Source organism: Girardinichthys multiradiatus, chromosome 2, assembly GCF_021462225.1.
Source record: "Girardinichthys multiradiatus isolate DD_20200921_A chromosome 2, DD_fGirMul_XY1, whole genome shotgun sequence".
Lineage (NCBI taxonomy): Eukaryota > Metazoa > Chordata > Actinopteri > Cyprinodontiformes > Goodeidae > Girardinichthys > Girardinichthys multiradiatus.
In genome coordinates, this window is record NC_061795.1 from 34,225,909 (window position 1) to 34,239,499 (window position 13,591).

Here is a 13,591-nt window from a genome sequence, read left to right on the forward strand (position 1 = left end):
TTAAGTATATTTTTGGTGTAGTTGAGATCCGGATCTTTCAAAATCATGTTAGTGAGCTTTGTCAATCAAAAAACTAGCTTAAATGTGAGTTGGGACTGCTGTTCTGTTGGAACAACCAACTGTGTCACCCTTTAGCCATCTGACATTTACTTTCTCCATCAGATGATAGAAAATTAGTTAGAATGACAGGAAGAGTCCAGGCGTAGGCTCAAACTTGCCATAAATTGGTAACAGCTGGACTCCATAGTGACGCAGGTTTGAGACGCCATGGAATGAGAAGGTGCCCATAAAAAAGCAGCCCTGCTGCTGCCTGCATGGTCAAGTCAAATGCTTTCTGGAGAGAAGCATTCTAGTGAGATAAGACAAAGAAATTGTTATTTGGCCTGAAGAGCCAATAGATATGTTTAAAGTTGTCAAGGTGAGGCTTTCAAACTTAATAGCAAGTGTCAAGTATGGCCGCGACAAGCATGATAATGTGGGATTGTTTTGCTGCTGGTAATGTTGATGTATTGCACAAAGTGGATGGAATAAAGAAGGAGGACTACTTCCCAGTTTTTCAACAGCGACTTGTTTCAAGAGGTCAATTATCCTGAACACACAATAGAACTGCGTTTGGAATAGATAAACCAGGCCAAAAATTACACTGAAATTTTGAGAACTGTGATTAAAATGCTGGTCTGTGCCAGCAAAGCAGCCAGTTTAAATGAATTCAACCATACTGTGAGGAAAGAGGCCAAACATCCAGCTAGAACTATGGCAGTGGCTTGATGACAAAAAAAAAAAGCACAATGCTGCACTGCAACTTGCCATCGAAATATTGTGAAAGATTTTATAATACAGAATGCAAAAATTCAATATGACTTAATGTCATTTTTTAAGCACAGCAAGCTCTAGAGGCTAAACATCATTACGTTTCAAAGTTAAAACCGGGTAACTTCTAAACTAGAGCTGCTTCATCTATAAACAACACATATTTGTAAAAAGTGAATGTAACAACTGTCTGATTGCTGTTTTCTTCCCCACACCCTTTGGCAAGTTAACACAGGCCCTACTGTTTCTTTTCCATCTCCCTGCATGGAGATATGTACAGGTGTATTCACTGGCCGTCTGGAGCCACAATATAAATTGCTAAGAGGGCAAGGGCCAACTGACAACTCATTTCTATTCAGGTTAGCAACACAGTTACAACCTTTACTACCTGGGGATAGAAAATGAGACAGCGGGGTTATCTGATGGCATTGGTATGACACAATACAGCAGCCCTTTCTGCACCTGATGGGTCCTGCACAGGCAAGCCAGGCAGGTGCTCCTTCATTCTTATTTTCTCTTTTTTTTTTTTTCCTTCAAGGCAAAATGACTCACTCAAGAGTCAACCATCCCTGCTCTTGCCTCTACATACTTCTGTGTCGGGCCAAATCTGCATGTAACTACACATATGAGCTGCAAAGAGAATATAGGAAAGAATCAAAGCGTCTATGTGTATATCTCGAATGGAAAACTAAGAAACTCTGAGGGAGGAAAAGCAATAATTGTGTAAAGCACAATTGCGTGGAGATTTTTTTAAACGCAATTTTTACAATTACACATTTAAATGTTGCGCATGGGTACTCACAAGAGCCACAAATACGGTTGTAAAAAAGAAACGTTTAGAGCTATAAAGAAAAGTGCAATGTCTGACCCCGGGTTTACCTTTGTGCAGCTGGTCAAGTGGCCTCAAGTGGGTGTAAAAGACAGATCTTTATCTACCGCAAGTGGTTAGCACGGAGGTGTGTGGAGGTCAGGGAGGAGGGGAAATGGAACACTGTCCAACTGAGGTGACGTAGTTTAGATGAACTGGGAAAGTAGGTACTGAACACGTCAATGGTTTTCTCAGTAAATATATCTCTAATGAGGCTTTTAGCATGAAACCCAACAACTCCATACATACAAATAAACCAAAACAGATAAAGTACTGAACACACCTAAAATGTATTCAAAACTTGGTAGAAAAACCTTATTTGGTAACGAAACTTCAAGACATTTCCTTTATGGAGAAACTAACCGAATACTCAGGTATTAATTCAATCCATTCTTCCACACAAACAGTCCTGGGGGCCTCTGCTACACTCCATCAACAGTTCTTCAAGTGTCAGATTCTCAGATTTTCAGGTGAGTTATGATCTGGTATTTAAATGGACAATTCTAGCAGGTTGATTTGTTATCTGACACTAAATAAAGGTTCCCTTGGTTGTTCTTGGGATCATCATCTTCCTGAAAAATCCTACCTCATGTCATCTTCAGATTTTTAGCATTCATCCTTCTTTCAATAATATGAGGGCCACTAATACCATATGGTGAATAACAGCCCCACACCACGATGTTTCCATCAATCAAACTTCACAGTTCTGCCATTTAGTTTTGGGATAATGTGCAGTGCAATTCCTCCTTCAAACACGACATGTGGGATGACAAACACAGAGCTCAGTTTTAGGCTCATCTGACCAGTCCATATTCCCCAAGTATTTTGTTGGTTTGTCAAAATGTTGTGCTGCAAACTTTGAGTAAGCTTCAACATGATTTTTTCTTCAGAAGTGGAGTCTTACACAGTGAATGTTCATTGAAGCCATTGCGGTTGAGTGCATTACTAGATTTTATATATATTTTTTTAAATGCTTATACTAATTCCAGGTCTTTCTGAAGCTCTTTCCATGCGCTCTGTTAGTCTTGGACAACTCTTGTGTTTAATCTTTGGAATCTTCTGTCAGAAACCTTTTAGGGAGCACCTGGTCATGGCTCGTTTGTGGTGAAATGATGTTCTTTCCACTTCAGAATTATTGCTCCAACGATTCTCGCTGGAACGTACAGAAATTTAGAAGTACATTTAAAACAAATGCCATCAGTATGCTTTTCAACAATAAGGCTGCAAAGGTCTTGAGAGAGCTCATTGCTTTTCCTATCATCAGATGCTGCTTGTGCGACACCTTGGAAGCAAGAAATCTTTTAACAGGCCATCGGTAAGGAGTAAACCAGCCGATATTACTTTGCACTGATAGGGAGCAGGATTGCTTTCTAAACCTTTCCCATGCCTTACTTCTAGTGTCATTCCCCATTATTACACATAACTTAATTTACTGACTTATTTGTTTGATTTGCTTTGGATGTGTGGATTACTTGGTTTGTTGCCAACATATGGTCTGAATTTTATGTCAATGGCCTCATTAAAAATGTAACTATATGATGCTGTCAATACTTAATTTCCTATTTCAAGTATTAGGCATAAACTTTTCAATAGGCTACAGCTGATGGCACTGCTATTAAAACTGCAACATAAGCCCTATAAATACAACGTCTATGTCTAAAAGGACTGCTTACAGACAAATCTGTCAACCATTGAAGCTCCAACTCTGCTCACAGACCTTCTGAATTGAAAGTGACTCCATTAACATCTTTCCACCAGACATGTGCATGTCATTTGGAATTTGGTATGTACTAAAATGTGGTGCACATTAATGCGTGTATGCTATGATGAATGCATGTTGTTGTAAGCCACCATGGGAATACAGACTGTGGTCTATTTAAGAGTAACGGAACAGGGATGAAATGTGGGAAGGTCTCAGAGAGTTCATTTATTGCTACCAGAACAAAAGGTTTTAAACCAGAAAATTTTAATTCACAACCTTTACTTGTACTTTACAGAAATAATGTCATAATCATAAAACTGAAGGTGGTCTTCAACATTTAGACAGTTATATTTTCTGTTTAACCATCAAAGAGACTGGAAGAGAGAAACAGCTCAGTATCACCTGCAAATGCTCTTTAATAAGCATAGCTTTGACAAGAGACTATAGAATGTCAGAAGGTTTTGGCTATTCAGATATGCAAAATGTGTTTTGGACTACATTTCAGTATATACTCTACCCTCTGCTTGGGGTAAAATGAAATGAAATGATGCAAAAACATGTCAATAGTAAAACAGAGATTTCCTAAGTTCATTGTATGCTACACAGTTTAGGTGGATCTATTTGGCCTCCATGAAAAGATGCAAGTTTGAAAACATCATGGTGAGACTTTCAAACTGAGGAATCCTGTATCAATTGTCAAAAACGGTGGTGTCCTCATCATGCAGTGGGCTATTTGGCATCTAGTAGTACTGTTGAATTGCACAAAGCAGAGGGAGTAATAAAGAAGGGGAATTGCTCTCTTTGTTTTACAACTTAATCTAATATCAGCATCTAGATGGCTGAAACCTGGATACACTTGGGTGTGGCCAAACTATAATTATCACGAATACACATTAAAACTGAGTTGGAATAGATAAAGCAGACCAACATTAAGCTTCTGGGAGGTCCTGACATTAATTTTAGACGTTCATATTTTCTGTTTAACTACAAAAATGTAAGACTATGCATCTCAGATGCAAATGTGGTGGCCTTTTATATGAAAAGCTCCATGAAGACCCGTGGGCATGTCTAAACGTTCTGCCAACTCACAAGTCCAAATAAAGGTGTTATGGACTACTTATGAGAACCTGCACTACCTTCTGCTTGTGGTAAGGTGAAATTAATTTATAAACTGCCCTGTCAATCATAAAACAAGCAATATTTCATGACTTACATCGGATGCCGTAGATCATAAGAGGGTCTAGCTGCTTCTTTCCATGTTTCCCCTGCCCAGAGAGATTTGACATTGCCTGGACCTCTCGGTGGAATAGGTAGTCCAGCAGTGTCAGAGCCATTTTCTCTGCCGTGCGACAGTTTGTGCTGATATAAAGCATGTCAGATGGAGAAATTGGACAGCGAACCCGCATCTCTGAGTTGTTTTCATCTCCCAACCAAGTGCCTTCTGGATAATCATCTGAAAAAGGTAAGAGACAAGGGAAGGCACTTCTTGAAACACAAGCCTCAATGTTCTACTGCAGTAAATCCAATGTAGAGGTGAAGCACTTAGCATAATCTGACAAAATCTCTACTACAAATAAATGCAAAAAAGCCTAATATGTTCCATTAAAAGCTTTGATTCACATGTTGACAAATATTACAACTTAGTTGACGCTGAGTCAACCAAGCTTATGTAATACAACAGCACCCCCATGTGGTTGTATAAAAGAGGTGATTAAATTCTGGATCTGAGTGTTATGTTGTGTCCAAGTACTGTATACCACCTTCATACCACATAACACACATAGTACAGAGGTTGGACAATGAAACAGAAACACCTGGTTTTAGACCACAATCATTTATTAGTATGGTGTAGGGCCTCCTTTTGCAACCAATACAGCATCAATTGGTCTTGGGAATGACATATACAAGTCCTGCACAGTGGTCAGAGGGATTTTAAACCATTCTTCTTGCAGGATAGTGGCCAGGTCACTACGTGATACTGGTGGAGGAAAACGTTTCCTGACTCGCTCCTCCAAAACACCCCAAAGTGGCTCAATAATATTTAGATCTGGTGACTGTGCAGGCCATGGGAGATGTTCAACTTCACTTTCATGTTCATCAAACCAATCTTTCACCAGTCTTGCTGTGTGTATTGGTGCATTGTCATCCTGATACACGGCACCGCCTTCAGGATAAAATGTTTGAACCATTGGATGCACATGGTCCTCAAGAATGGTTCGGTAGTCCTTGGCAGTGACACGTCCATCTAGCACAAGTATTGGGCCAAGGGAATGCCATGATATGGCAGCCCAAACCATCACTGATCCACCCCCATGCTTCACTCTGGGCATGCAACAGTCTTGGTGGTACGCTTCTTTGGGGCTTCTCCACACCATAACTCTCCCGGATGTGGGGCAAACAGTAAAGGTGGACTCATCAGAGAACAATACATGTTTCACATTGTCCACAGCCCAAGATTTGCACTCCTTGCACCATTGAAACCGACGTTTGACATTGGTATAAGTGACCAAAGGTTTGGCTATAGCAGCCCGGCCGTGTATATTGACCCTGTGGAGCTCCTGACGGACAGTTCTGGTGGAAACAGGAGAGTTGAGATGCACATTTAATTCTGCCGTGATTTGGGTAGCCGTGGTTTTATGTTTTTTGGATACAATCCAGGTTAGCACCCAAACATCCCTTTCAGACAGCTTCCTCTTGCGTCCACAGTTAATCCTGTTGGATGTGGTTCGTCCTTCTTGGTGGTATGCTGACATTACCCTGGATACCGTGGCTCTTGATACATCACAAAGACTTGCTGTCTTGGTCACAGATGCACCAGCAAGACGTGCTCCAACAATTTGTCCTCTTTTGAACTCTGGTATGTCACCCATAATGCTGTGTGAATTTCAATATTTTGAGTAAAACTGTGCTCTTACCCTGCTAATTGAACCTTCACACTCTGCTCTTACTGGTGCAATGTGTAATCAATAAAGACTGGTTACCAGGCTGGTCCAATTTAGCCTTGAAACCTCCCACACTAAAATGACAGGTGTTTCAGTTTCATTGTCCAACCCCTGTACATCTTAGCCAATGTACCACAATTCTATCTATATAACAAAGATCTGAAAAAAAGGTTTCACTTTGAAACTTTCCCTTCATGAAAAATGACCCAACAAACAATAAGAGAAAAAAAAATAAAAACAACGAGGGTTGTATTTAGTTTATCACATGTAAAATAAAGCTGCAAACTTCTAGCCAAAGCCAAGCTACGTAACACACAAAAACATGTATATAAACACGTATATGAAGATCTGTTAAAAAAAACTATCATGTCATCCCTTGAACATAGATGCTTTCCCAACACTAAAAATAAGTCATACAGAAGTCAACAAAAACTGAAAGCTCACGTTATTAAAACAAGATTTTTTTAAATACAGTAATTAGTTGCAGCTAAATGTTGTAATTCTTTGTTTGAAGACACATTGGAGAAAATCATTCAGGAGGTTGTAATCAGCCATCTTATTTACAAGATTACTGAGAAGGGTAACCATGTGTTTTCTTTGTGATACTGACGATGCTAATCAAGACCTTTTACACTTTCTATGCCAAAGTACAAATTATTCGTGCCTTCAACATAATTAATCCATTCATTCAAATCTACTTACAGCCTTAAAAGGAGCAAAATAGACAAGAGCACACAGAGTAGATTGCAGTTTCTGCATCAGCAGTCTAAGGTCTTACCTTCTGCATTGAGTGTGATGAGCGTGACATTTTGACCATTTTGTGCACCGCCTGACTGACCACTGTTAGAAACAGAGTCACTGGCCTCTGAGCCACTCTCTTGTTCCTCCTGACTCTCTTCAGCGCCCGGCACTTTAACCAGGATGGTGTTCTGTCGCCTCCTGGCCACTGTGCTGCAAAACCCAAACACTTAATTTAACACAGCGAGACACCCCACTTGTTGCACGCTAAAAGCACTCAGCATGGGAATGGCTATAACGCTCATTTGGGCTTGTAAAAAAAAAAAAACATTGTTAAAGTGCTTTTTATGGTGGTAACAACCAAACTCAATACTTTAAAACAACTAGAATTGGGTGCACAAGCTTAAAGTCAATGTGAATGCTCTCTGATTCAGAGTCAAAATTATACATACAGGTTTAAATATTAAATACCATGGCTGCCATGGCTGTAGCCGTGGTCAATCTGCTGGCATTTTTATGAATGAATATTGCCTGCTCTTCTTTGCTAAATTGCTAGAGCTTATTTAAACTGGTTGGTTTCCTTGAAAAGACTTTGGGGCCATTCCAGAAGAAAACTGTTCATTCCTCCTTTGATCAAACAGTTTTTAAGTCCGTTAGCAGTCATTGTCCTGTAGAAAAACACAACTGTGTCCAAGTTTCCACTGTGTTGCTGCTGATTTGAGGTGGCAAAGTCAGTGCAGTGTTCTTGGGTTTGAAAGCCTCAACTCAACCTTTAAAAAATTAATATTGTCAAGGAAGCCAAACATCGCATTCTTTGTCTGATCACAAACTCTTACCCCAGTAGGCATCTGGATAGTCCATGTAAGCAGTTGGTAATTCCAGTCAAGTTTGAAGGTGTCTTTTTTAAGCGTGGGACTTTTTTTACTTTTATTTGTTGGCAACCTCTCAATCCATGTTGACTCATTAAATGTAGACGGCAACACCGGCGTTTCAGCCTCTTCCAGTTTGTGTCAATGTCGAATGTTGACTCATTAAATGTTGACGGCAACATCGGCGTTTCAGCCTCTTCCAGTTTGTGTCAATGTCGAATTTATTTACATAGCAAATTTTGAAACAACAAAGGGTTCACCAAAGTGCTTTTCAATGTTATCAAAGAGATAGGATGGGCCTGGGCCATTTGAAACTTTAAAACTGAGCAATACAATGTTTTACAATCATTACCATGACTCAGAGAAGCAAATAATAAGATTTTAAGACCGGGGTATGCATTAATACTTCAGTTAAAAGATGAGCTGCAGCGTTATGAACTCTTTGTAAACACAGCAGGGATGATAGGCTACCACCTCTGTGGTAAGAAGGTGGTTTCTGTTCATTCTAACCAATTTTCCTTTCTCAGAGGTTGACAGTTTGCATATGTTTCCATGCTGGTACCAGTACTAATGTCATTGCATAAAGGAGGATTCCCTACTCATTCTTCAAACTCATCTCCATTCATATGCTGGATGGTTAAAACCTGAACATCGTTTGGAGTTTCCCAAACACCCATCAAAACTGGTTCAAGCAGGCAAACGTTTGGCTTCTGGAAAGGCTCCTCCCTCAACCTTATTGAAAATGTGTGCTTCCTTACCAGGAAAATAAAACTGAATTTCAACCCGATATCTCATTTTATAAATATCTATCAATACAGATATTTTCTAATTCAAACCCCTTTTCCTTAAACATTCAGTGTTTCTTTTGGTAGTGATGTTATAAAGGATTATATCATTAAACCACGCATTGTATCAGTTTTACTGCCTTGTACTGTGTGCATATCCTCAGTTGTATTTATATTGAAAATATTGATCATCACATAATAAGAATCAGAATGATACTTTCTATTCTTTGTACTAACATTTCTGTCAGCTACAGAGCTGCTAAACATGAGCTACAGGGCCCAATTAGGAGTTGGGGGTGATGAAGGCTCAAAAGAAATCTAGTTAGCCCTCCGGTGTCTGCTGAAGCTCTTTGTTGACCGTTTCTGAGAGTTGCAGCATGAAGTTCTCTCTTGATTTATCACTGTAACAATATTACACAACGGTTGCAGAACTGGAGAGCTCCTTTCATAGACAGCTTGCTGCATCCTAGGTGCAGAACGGAGCATTATCCCAGATCCTTCCTCCCAGCAGCTGTTAGATTTTATAACCATCACTGCTCCTAACAAGCTCCATAGGTGTTTACATCCATGTTTTTGCAGTTTTTCCATTTCTTGTAAATAGTCTGTTGCTGTTTTTTTAAGCACACTCAAACTTGAGCATTTTGTACATTTTCAAAGTCACCCAACTTAACTGCACATTTCACGTAATCGGAATAAGCTATTTTTTAATAACTGAATAGTTTTTTTTCTTATGTTGTAAATTTTTCCCTTACTGTACACCCTGTTATTTTTATTTTTTTGTTTTTATGTTTTACCTTTGTGTGCATCTGCATGCTTCCATTACCTTTCACTTTGCTGCTGATACACCTGAATTTCCCCTGTGTGGGACAATAAAAGGATATTTCTTTCTAACGTACACAAGTCTAAATGTGGTGGTCTACATGTTGCTCTAAACACATTAAAGAACAACTGTTGTGTATTTTATCCTAATCAACAATAAAATATCTCCAAAGAAGGCAGTGCTGACTGTTAATGACAGGAAACTCCTGCATGTTTAAACTTTAAAAACAATTTAGCAAATCTGACAAACACAGTTACTGATAAACATAAGCTAATATCAGATCAATATGAAAATGGGGTGCTTACTTGCTGAGCAGGTTTTCAAGTGGAGTGTCTTCTTGGTTTAAACTCTTTTGGTGTTCCCTGCTAACTATCACATTGGTTTGGGGGACAACACTGAAAAAGAAGATTGAAACAGGTCTGTATCAAGCCAAAATAAAAAAATTAAAAATGTAGACCAAAAATGAGAAAACACTTGGAGCTTACCATCGAACTTTGTTCCACGTTTGGGTGGCACCCTGTGGTGAACCTGCAACCATAGGAACCTGGACAGGGCTCTTTGCACATGGAGCTATGCTGTCAAGTTTGCGTATAAGGACTTTACAAGTAGCGTCTAAGGACTGTAGCTTTGACTCGATTCCTTCCAGACGCTGGCTAATCGATTCAGTGAATGAAACCAAAAGATTCTGGGAATAGAAATGACAAAGTAATTCGGGAATATAATCAATCCAACTGGAAAATTATAAATAATATCTAAATGCTGTAAGAACTATGAGCAATGACTGTTACCTTAATGAAAGATAGTTCTTGATTATTGTTGTTGTCCTGGCTGTTGCTTAGTTTCCTCTTTTTCTTCTGTGGTCTTTCTTCACTGTCTTCATTATTGTCCAGCAAATCTGTGAGGATTTAAACACTATGTAGTCTCCATCTGAACACAACAGCTAGTGCTCTCCAGACAAAAGAGGCAAATGCTAAATGGTATTTCCATATACAGTGTTAGAAAGGATTTCACATTATAGATCTGTCAGGTACACTCTTAACCAAAACCCAGTTAGCCTAGTAACTAAATTTACACAGAAGATGGTAAACCTGGGTTTCAGTGCTGCCACTATAAAACAGAAAACCTGATTTTATCAGGTTAAAGAGAGAGAAGAAAGGCTTCATTAAGTCACTGTTCAATAATATCTGAAAAGAAATGTCTCTAAACCGTATCCTCACCAGTACGGCCATCCTGGTGAAACTCCTCCACCGTTATTTGAACTATTTCATCCAGGACTTGTCCAGACATTGTTCACAGCTGAAATAAGACAGTAGGGAAATATTCATCATCAACAAATGTGTTATTACCTCTAATCTCCAAGCATTAATTGGACCTCCTTCAACCATTCACAGCCCCATCTTACTTTGACCCTATCCAACCTGGCACTGATCCATCCTGGGGAACCTGATCACACCTGGATGTCTAAAAAGAAGTATTTTTGCCTTGCAAAAGTACTTTTTTACACTTTTACTTTTTTATCACTTTATAACCATAAATTACAATGTATTTTGGGGGAATTTGTGTAATGGAAAATGTAGAGCACAACTATAAAGTGGAAAGAAACTGATAAATGGTATTCAAAAGTTTTAATGAATAACAATCTGAAAAGTGTGCCAAGCATTGGTTTTTAGTCCTTTACTTTAATACTCCTGAATAAAATCTAATTGTCACTATTTACCTAGTTAGTAAATACAGTTCACCTGAGTTTAATTTCTGTATAAATAAGGCTGTCGTCTGAAGGCCTAATAGGTGTTATAGAGAACATTAGTGAACAGCTAGCAACATGTAGACCAAGGAAACAACTGCACAGCACACTTTTCACATTTGTATTTGTAAAAAGCTTTAGAAACCATGCATTATTGTCCTTCCACTTGACAATTATACTCTACTTTGTTTGATCTATTAAATGAAGTCCATAAAGATACACTGAAGTTTGTGGTTGTAACATGACAAAGTTGCAACATGACAAAGTTGTAACACACAGTTGACACAGTTTAAGTGTTATGAAGGGGAATGAATTTGCAAGGCAATGTACATTTTTGAAAGCACAAAGCTCGTAGAGTAATGTTGGAGTGGGAACCACATGTGGGAAGGCTGTTGGTCCTGGACGTAGCCGGCCAGAGTTCGACTATGCTGCATATCCTCACCTATTCTCACTCTACCAGTTTCCTGTATGAAAAACTGTGAATGAAAGCTACTAGTTCAACATAATAAAAAAAATTGAGAGTGACATGGCACCTTTATACAGTGCCTTGCGAAAGTACTCGGCCCCCTTGAACTGGTCGACCTCTTGCCACATTTCAGGCTTCAAACATAAAGATATAAAATTCAAATTTTTTGTGAAGAATCAACAACAAGTGAGACACAATCATGAAGTGGAATGAAATTTATTGGATGTATCAAACTTGTTTAACAAATAAAAAACTGAAAAGTGAGGCGTGCAATATTATTCGGCCCCTTTACTTTCAGTGCAGCAAACTCACTCCAGAAGTTCAGTGAGGATCTCTGAATGATCCAATGTTGTCCCAAATGACTGATGATGATAAATAGAATCCACCTGTGTGTCATCAAGTCTCCGTATAAATGGACCTGCTCAGTGATAGTCTCAGGGTTCTGTTCGAAGCGCAGAGAGCATCATGAAGACCAAGGAACACACCAGGCAGGTCCGAGATACTGTTGTGGAGAAGTTTAAAGCCGGATTTGGATACAAAAAGATTTCCCAAGCTTTAAACATCCCAAGGAGCACTGTGCAAGCAATCATATTGAAATGGAAGGACTATCAGACCACTGCAAATCTACCAAGACCCGGCCGTCCGTCTAAACCTTCATCTCGTACAAGGAGAAGACTGATCAGAGATGCAGCCAAGAGGCCCATGATTACTCTGGATGAACTGCAGAGATCTACAGCTGAGGTGGAAGAGTCTGTCCATAGGACAACAATCAATCGTACACTGCACAAATGTGGCCTTTATGGAAGAGTGGCAAGAAGAAAGCCATTTCTCAAAGATATCCATAAAAAGTCTCGTTTAAAGTTTGCCACAAGCCACCTGGGAGACACCAAACATGTGGAAGAAGGTGGTCTGGTCAGATGAAACCAAAATCAAACTGTTTGGCCACAATGCAAAACGATATGTTTGGCGTAAAAGCAACACAGCTCATCACCCTGAACACACCATCCCCACTGTCAAACATGGTGGTGGCAGCATCATGGTTTGGGCCTGCTTTTCGTCAGCAGGGACAGGGAAGATGGTCAAAATTGATGGAAAGATGGATGGGGCCAAATACAGGACCATTCTGGAAGAAAACCTGTTGGAGTCTGCAAGAGACCTGAGACTGGGACAGAGATTTATCTTCCAACAAGACAATGATCCAAAACATAAAGCCAAATCTACAATGAAATGGTTCACAAATAAAAGTATCCAGGTGTTGGAATGGCCAAGTCAAAGTACAGACCTGAATCCAATCAAGAATCTGTGGAAAGAGCTGAAGACTGCTGTTCATGAACGCTCTCCATTCAACCTCACTGAGCTCCAGCTGTTTTGCCATGAAGAATGGACAAGAATTTCAGTCTCTCGATGTGCAAAACTGATAGAGACAAACCCCAAGAGACTTGCAGCTGTGATTGCAGGAAAGGGTGGCGCTACAAAGTATTAACGCTAGGGGGTCGAATAATATTGCACGACACACTGACACACTTTTCAGTTTTTTATTTGTTAAACAAGTTTGACACATCCAATAAATTTCATTCCACTTCATGATTGTGTCTCACTTGTTGATTCTTCACAAAAAATTAGAATTTTATATCTTTATGTTTGAAGCCTGAAATGTGGCAAGAGATTGACCAGTTCAAGGGGGTCGAGTACTTTCGCAAGGCACTGTAGAAGTACTGAGACAACCCTATTGGCACAAAACCATGTGTGAAATGACAAATAGTTCTTTAGGGTGTTGATAGAAGTGATGTGAAACCCAGTTCCTAAATAACACTCTGCAACTGCCGTTACAATAACTAACTAACTTT

At 39.4% G+C, this 13,591-nt stretch overlaps 1 protein-coding gene across 2 annotated transcripts in view; it reads right to left on the minus strand.

Moving 5' to 3' along the window:
- The window catches only part of LOC124880907 (BTG3 associated nuclear protein), a 52,468-nt gene that overhangs the window by 37,450 nt on the left and 1,427 nt on the right, over positions 1-13,591 (minus strand). For both annotated transcript variants that reach the window (XM_047386331.1, XM_047386322.1), the window contains exons 2-7: positions 10,752-10,830; positions 10,323-10,429; positions 10,020-10,219; positions 9,840-9,929; positions 7,101-7,273; positions 4,594-4,833 (exon numbers count right to left, since the gene is read on the minus strand). In XM_047386331.1, the coding sequence (XP_047242287.1) occupies positions 4,594-4,833; positions 7,101-7,273; positions 9,840-9,929; positions 10,020-10,219; positions 10,323-10,429; positions 10,752-10,821 (880 nt within the window). In that variant the 5' untranslated portion in view covers positions 10,822-10,830. The remainder of the gene's footprint in view (positions 1-4,593; positions 4,834-7,100; positions 7,274-9,839; positions 9,930-10,019; positions 10,220-10,322; positions 10,430-10,751; positions 10,831-13,591) is intronic.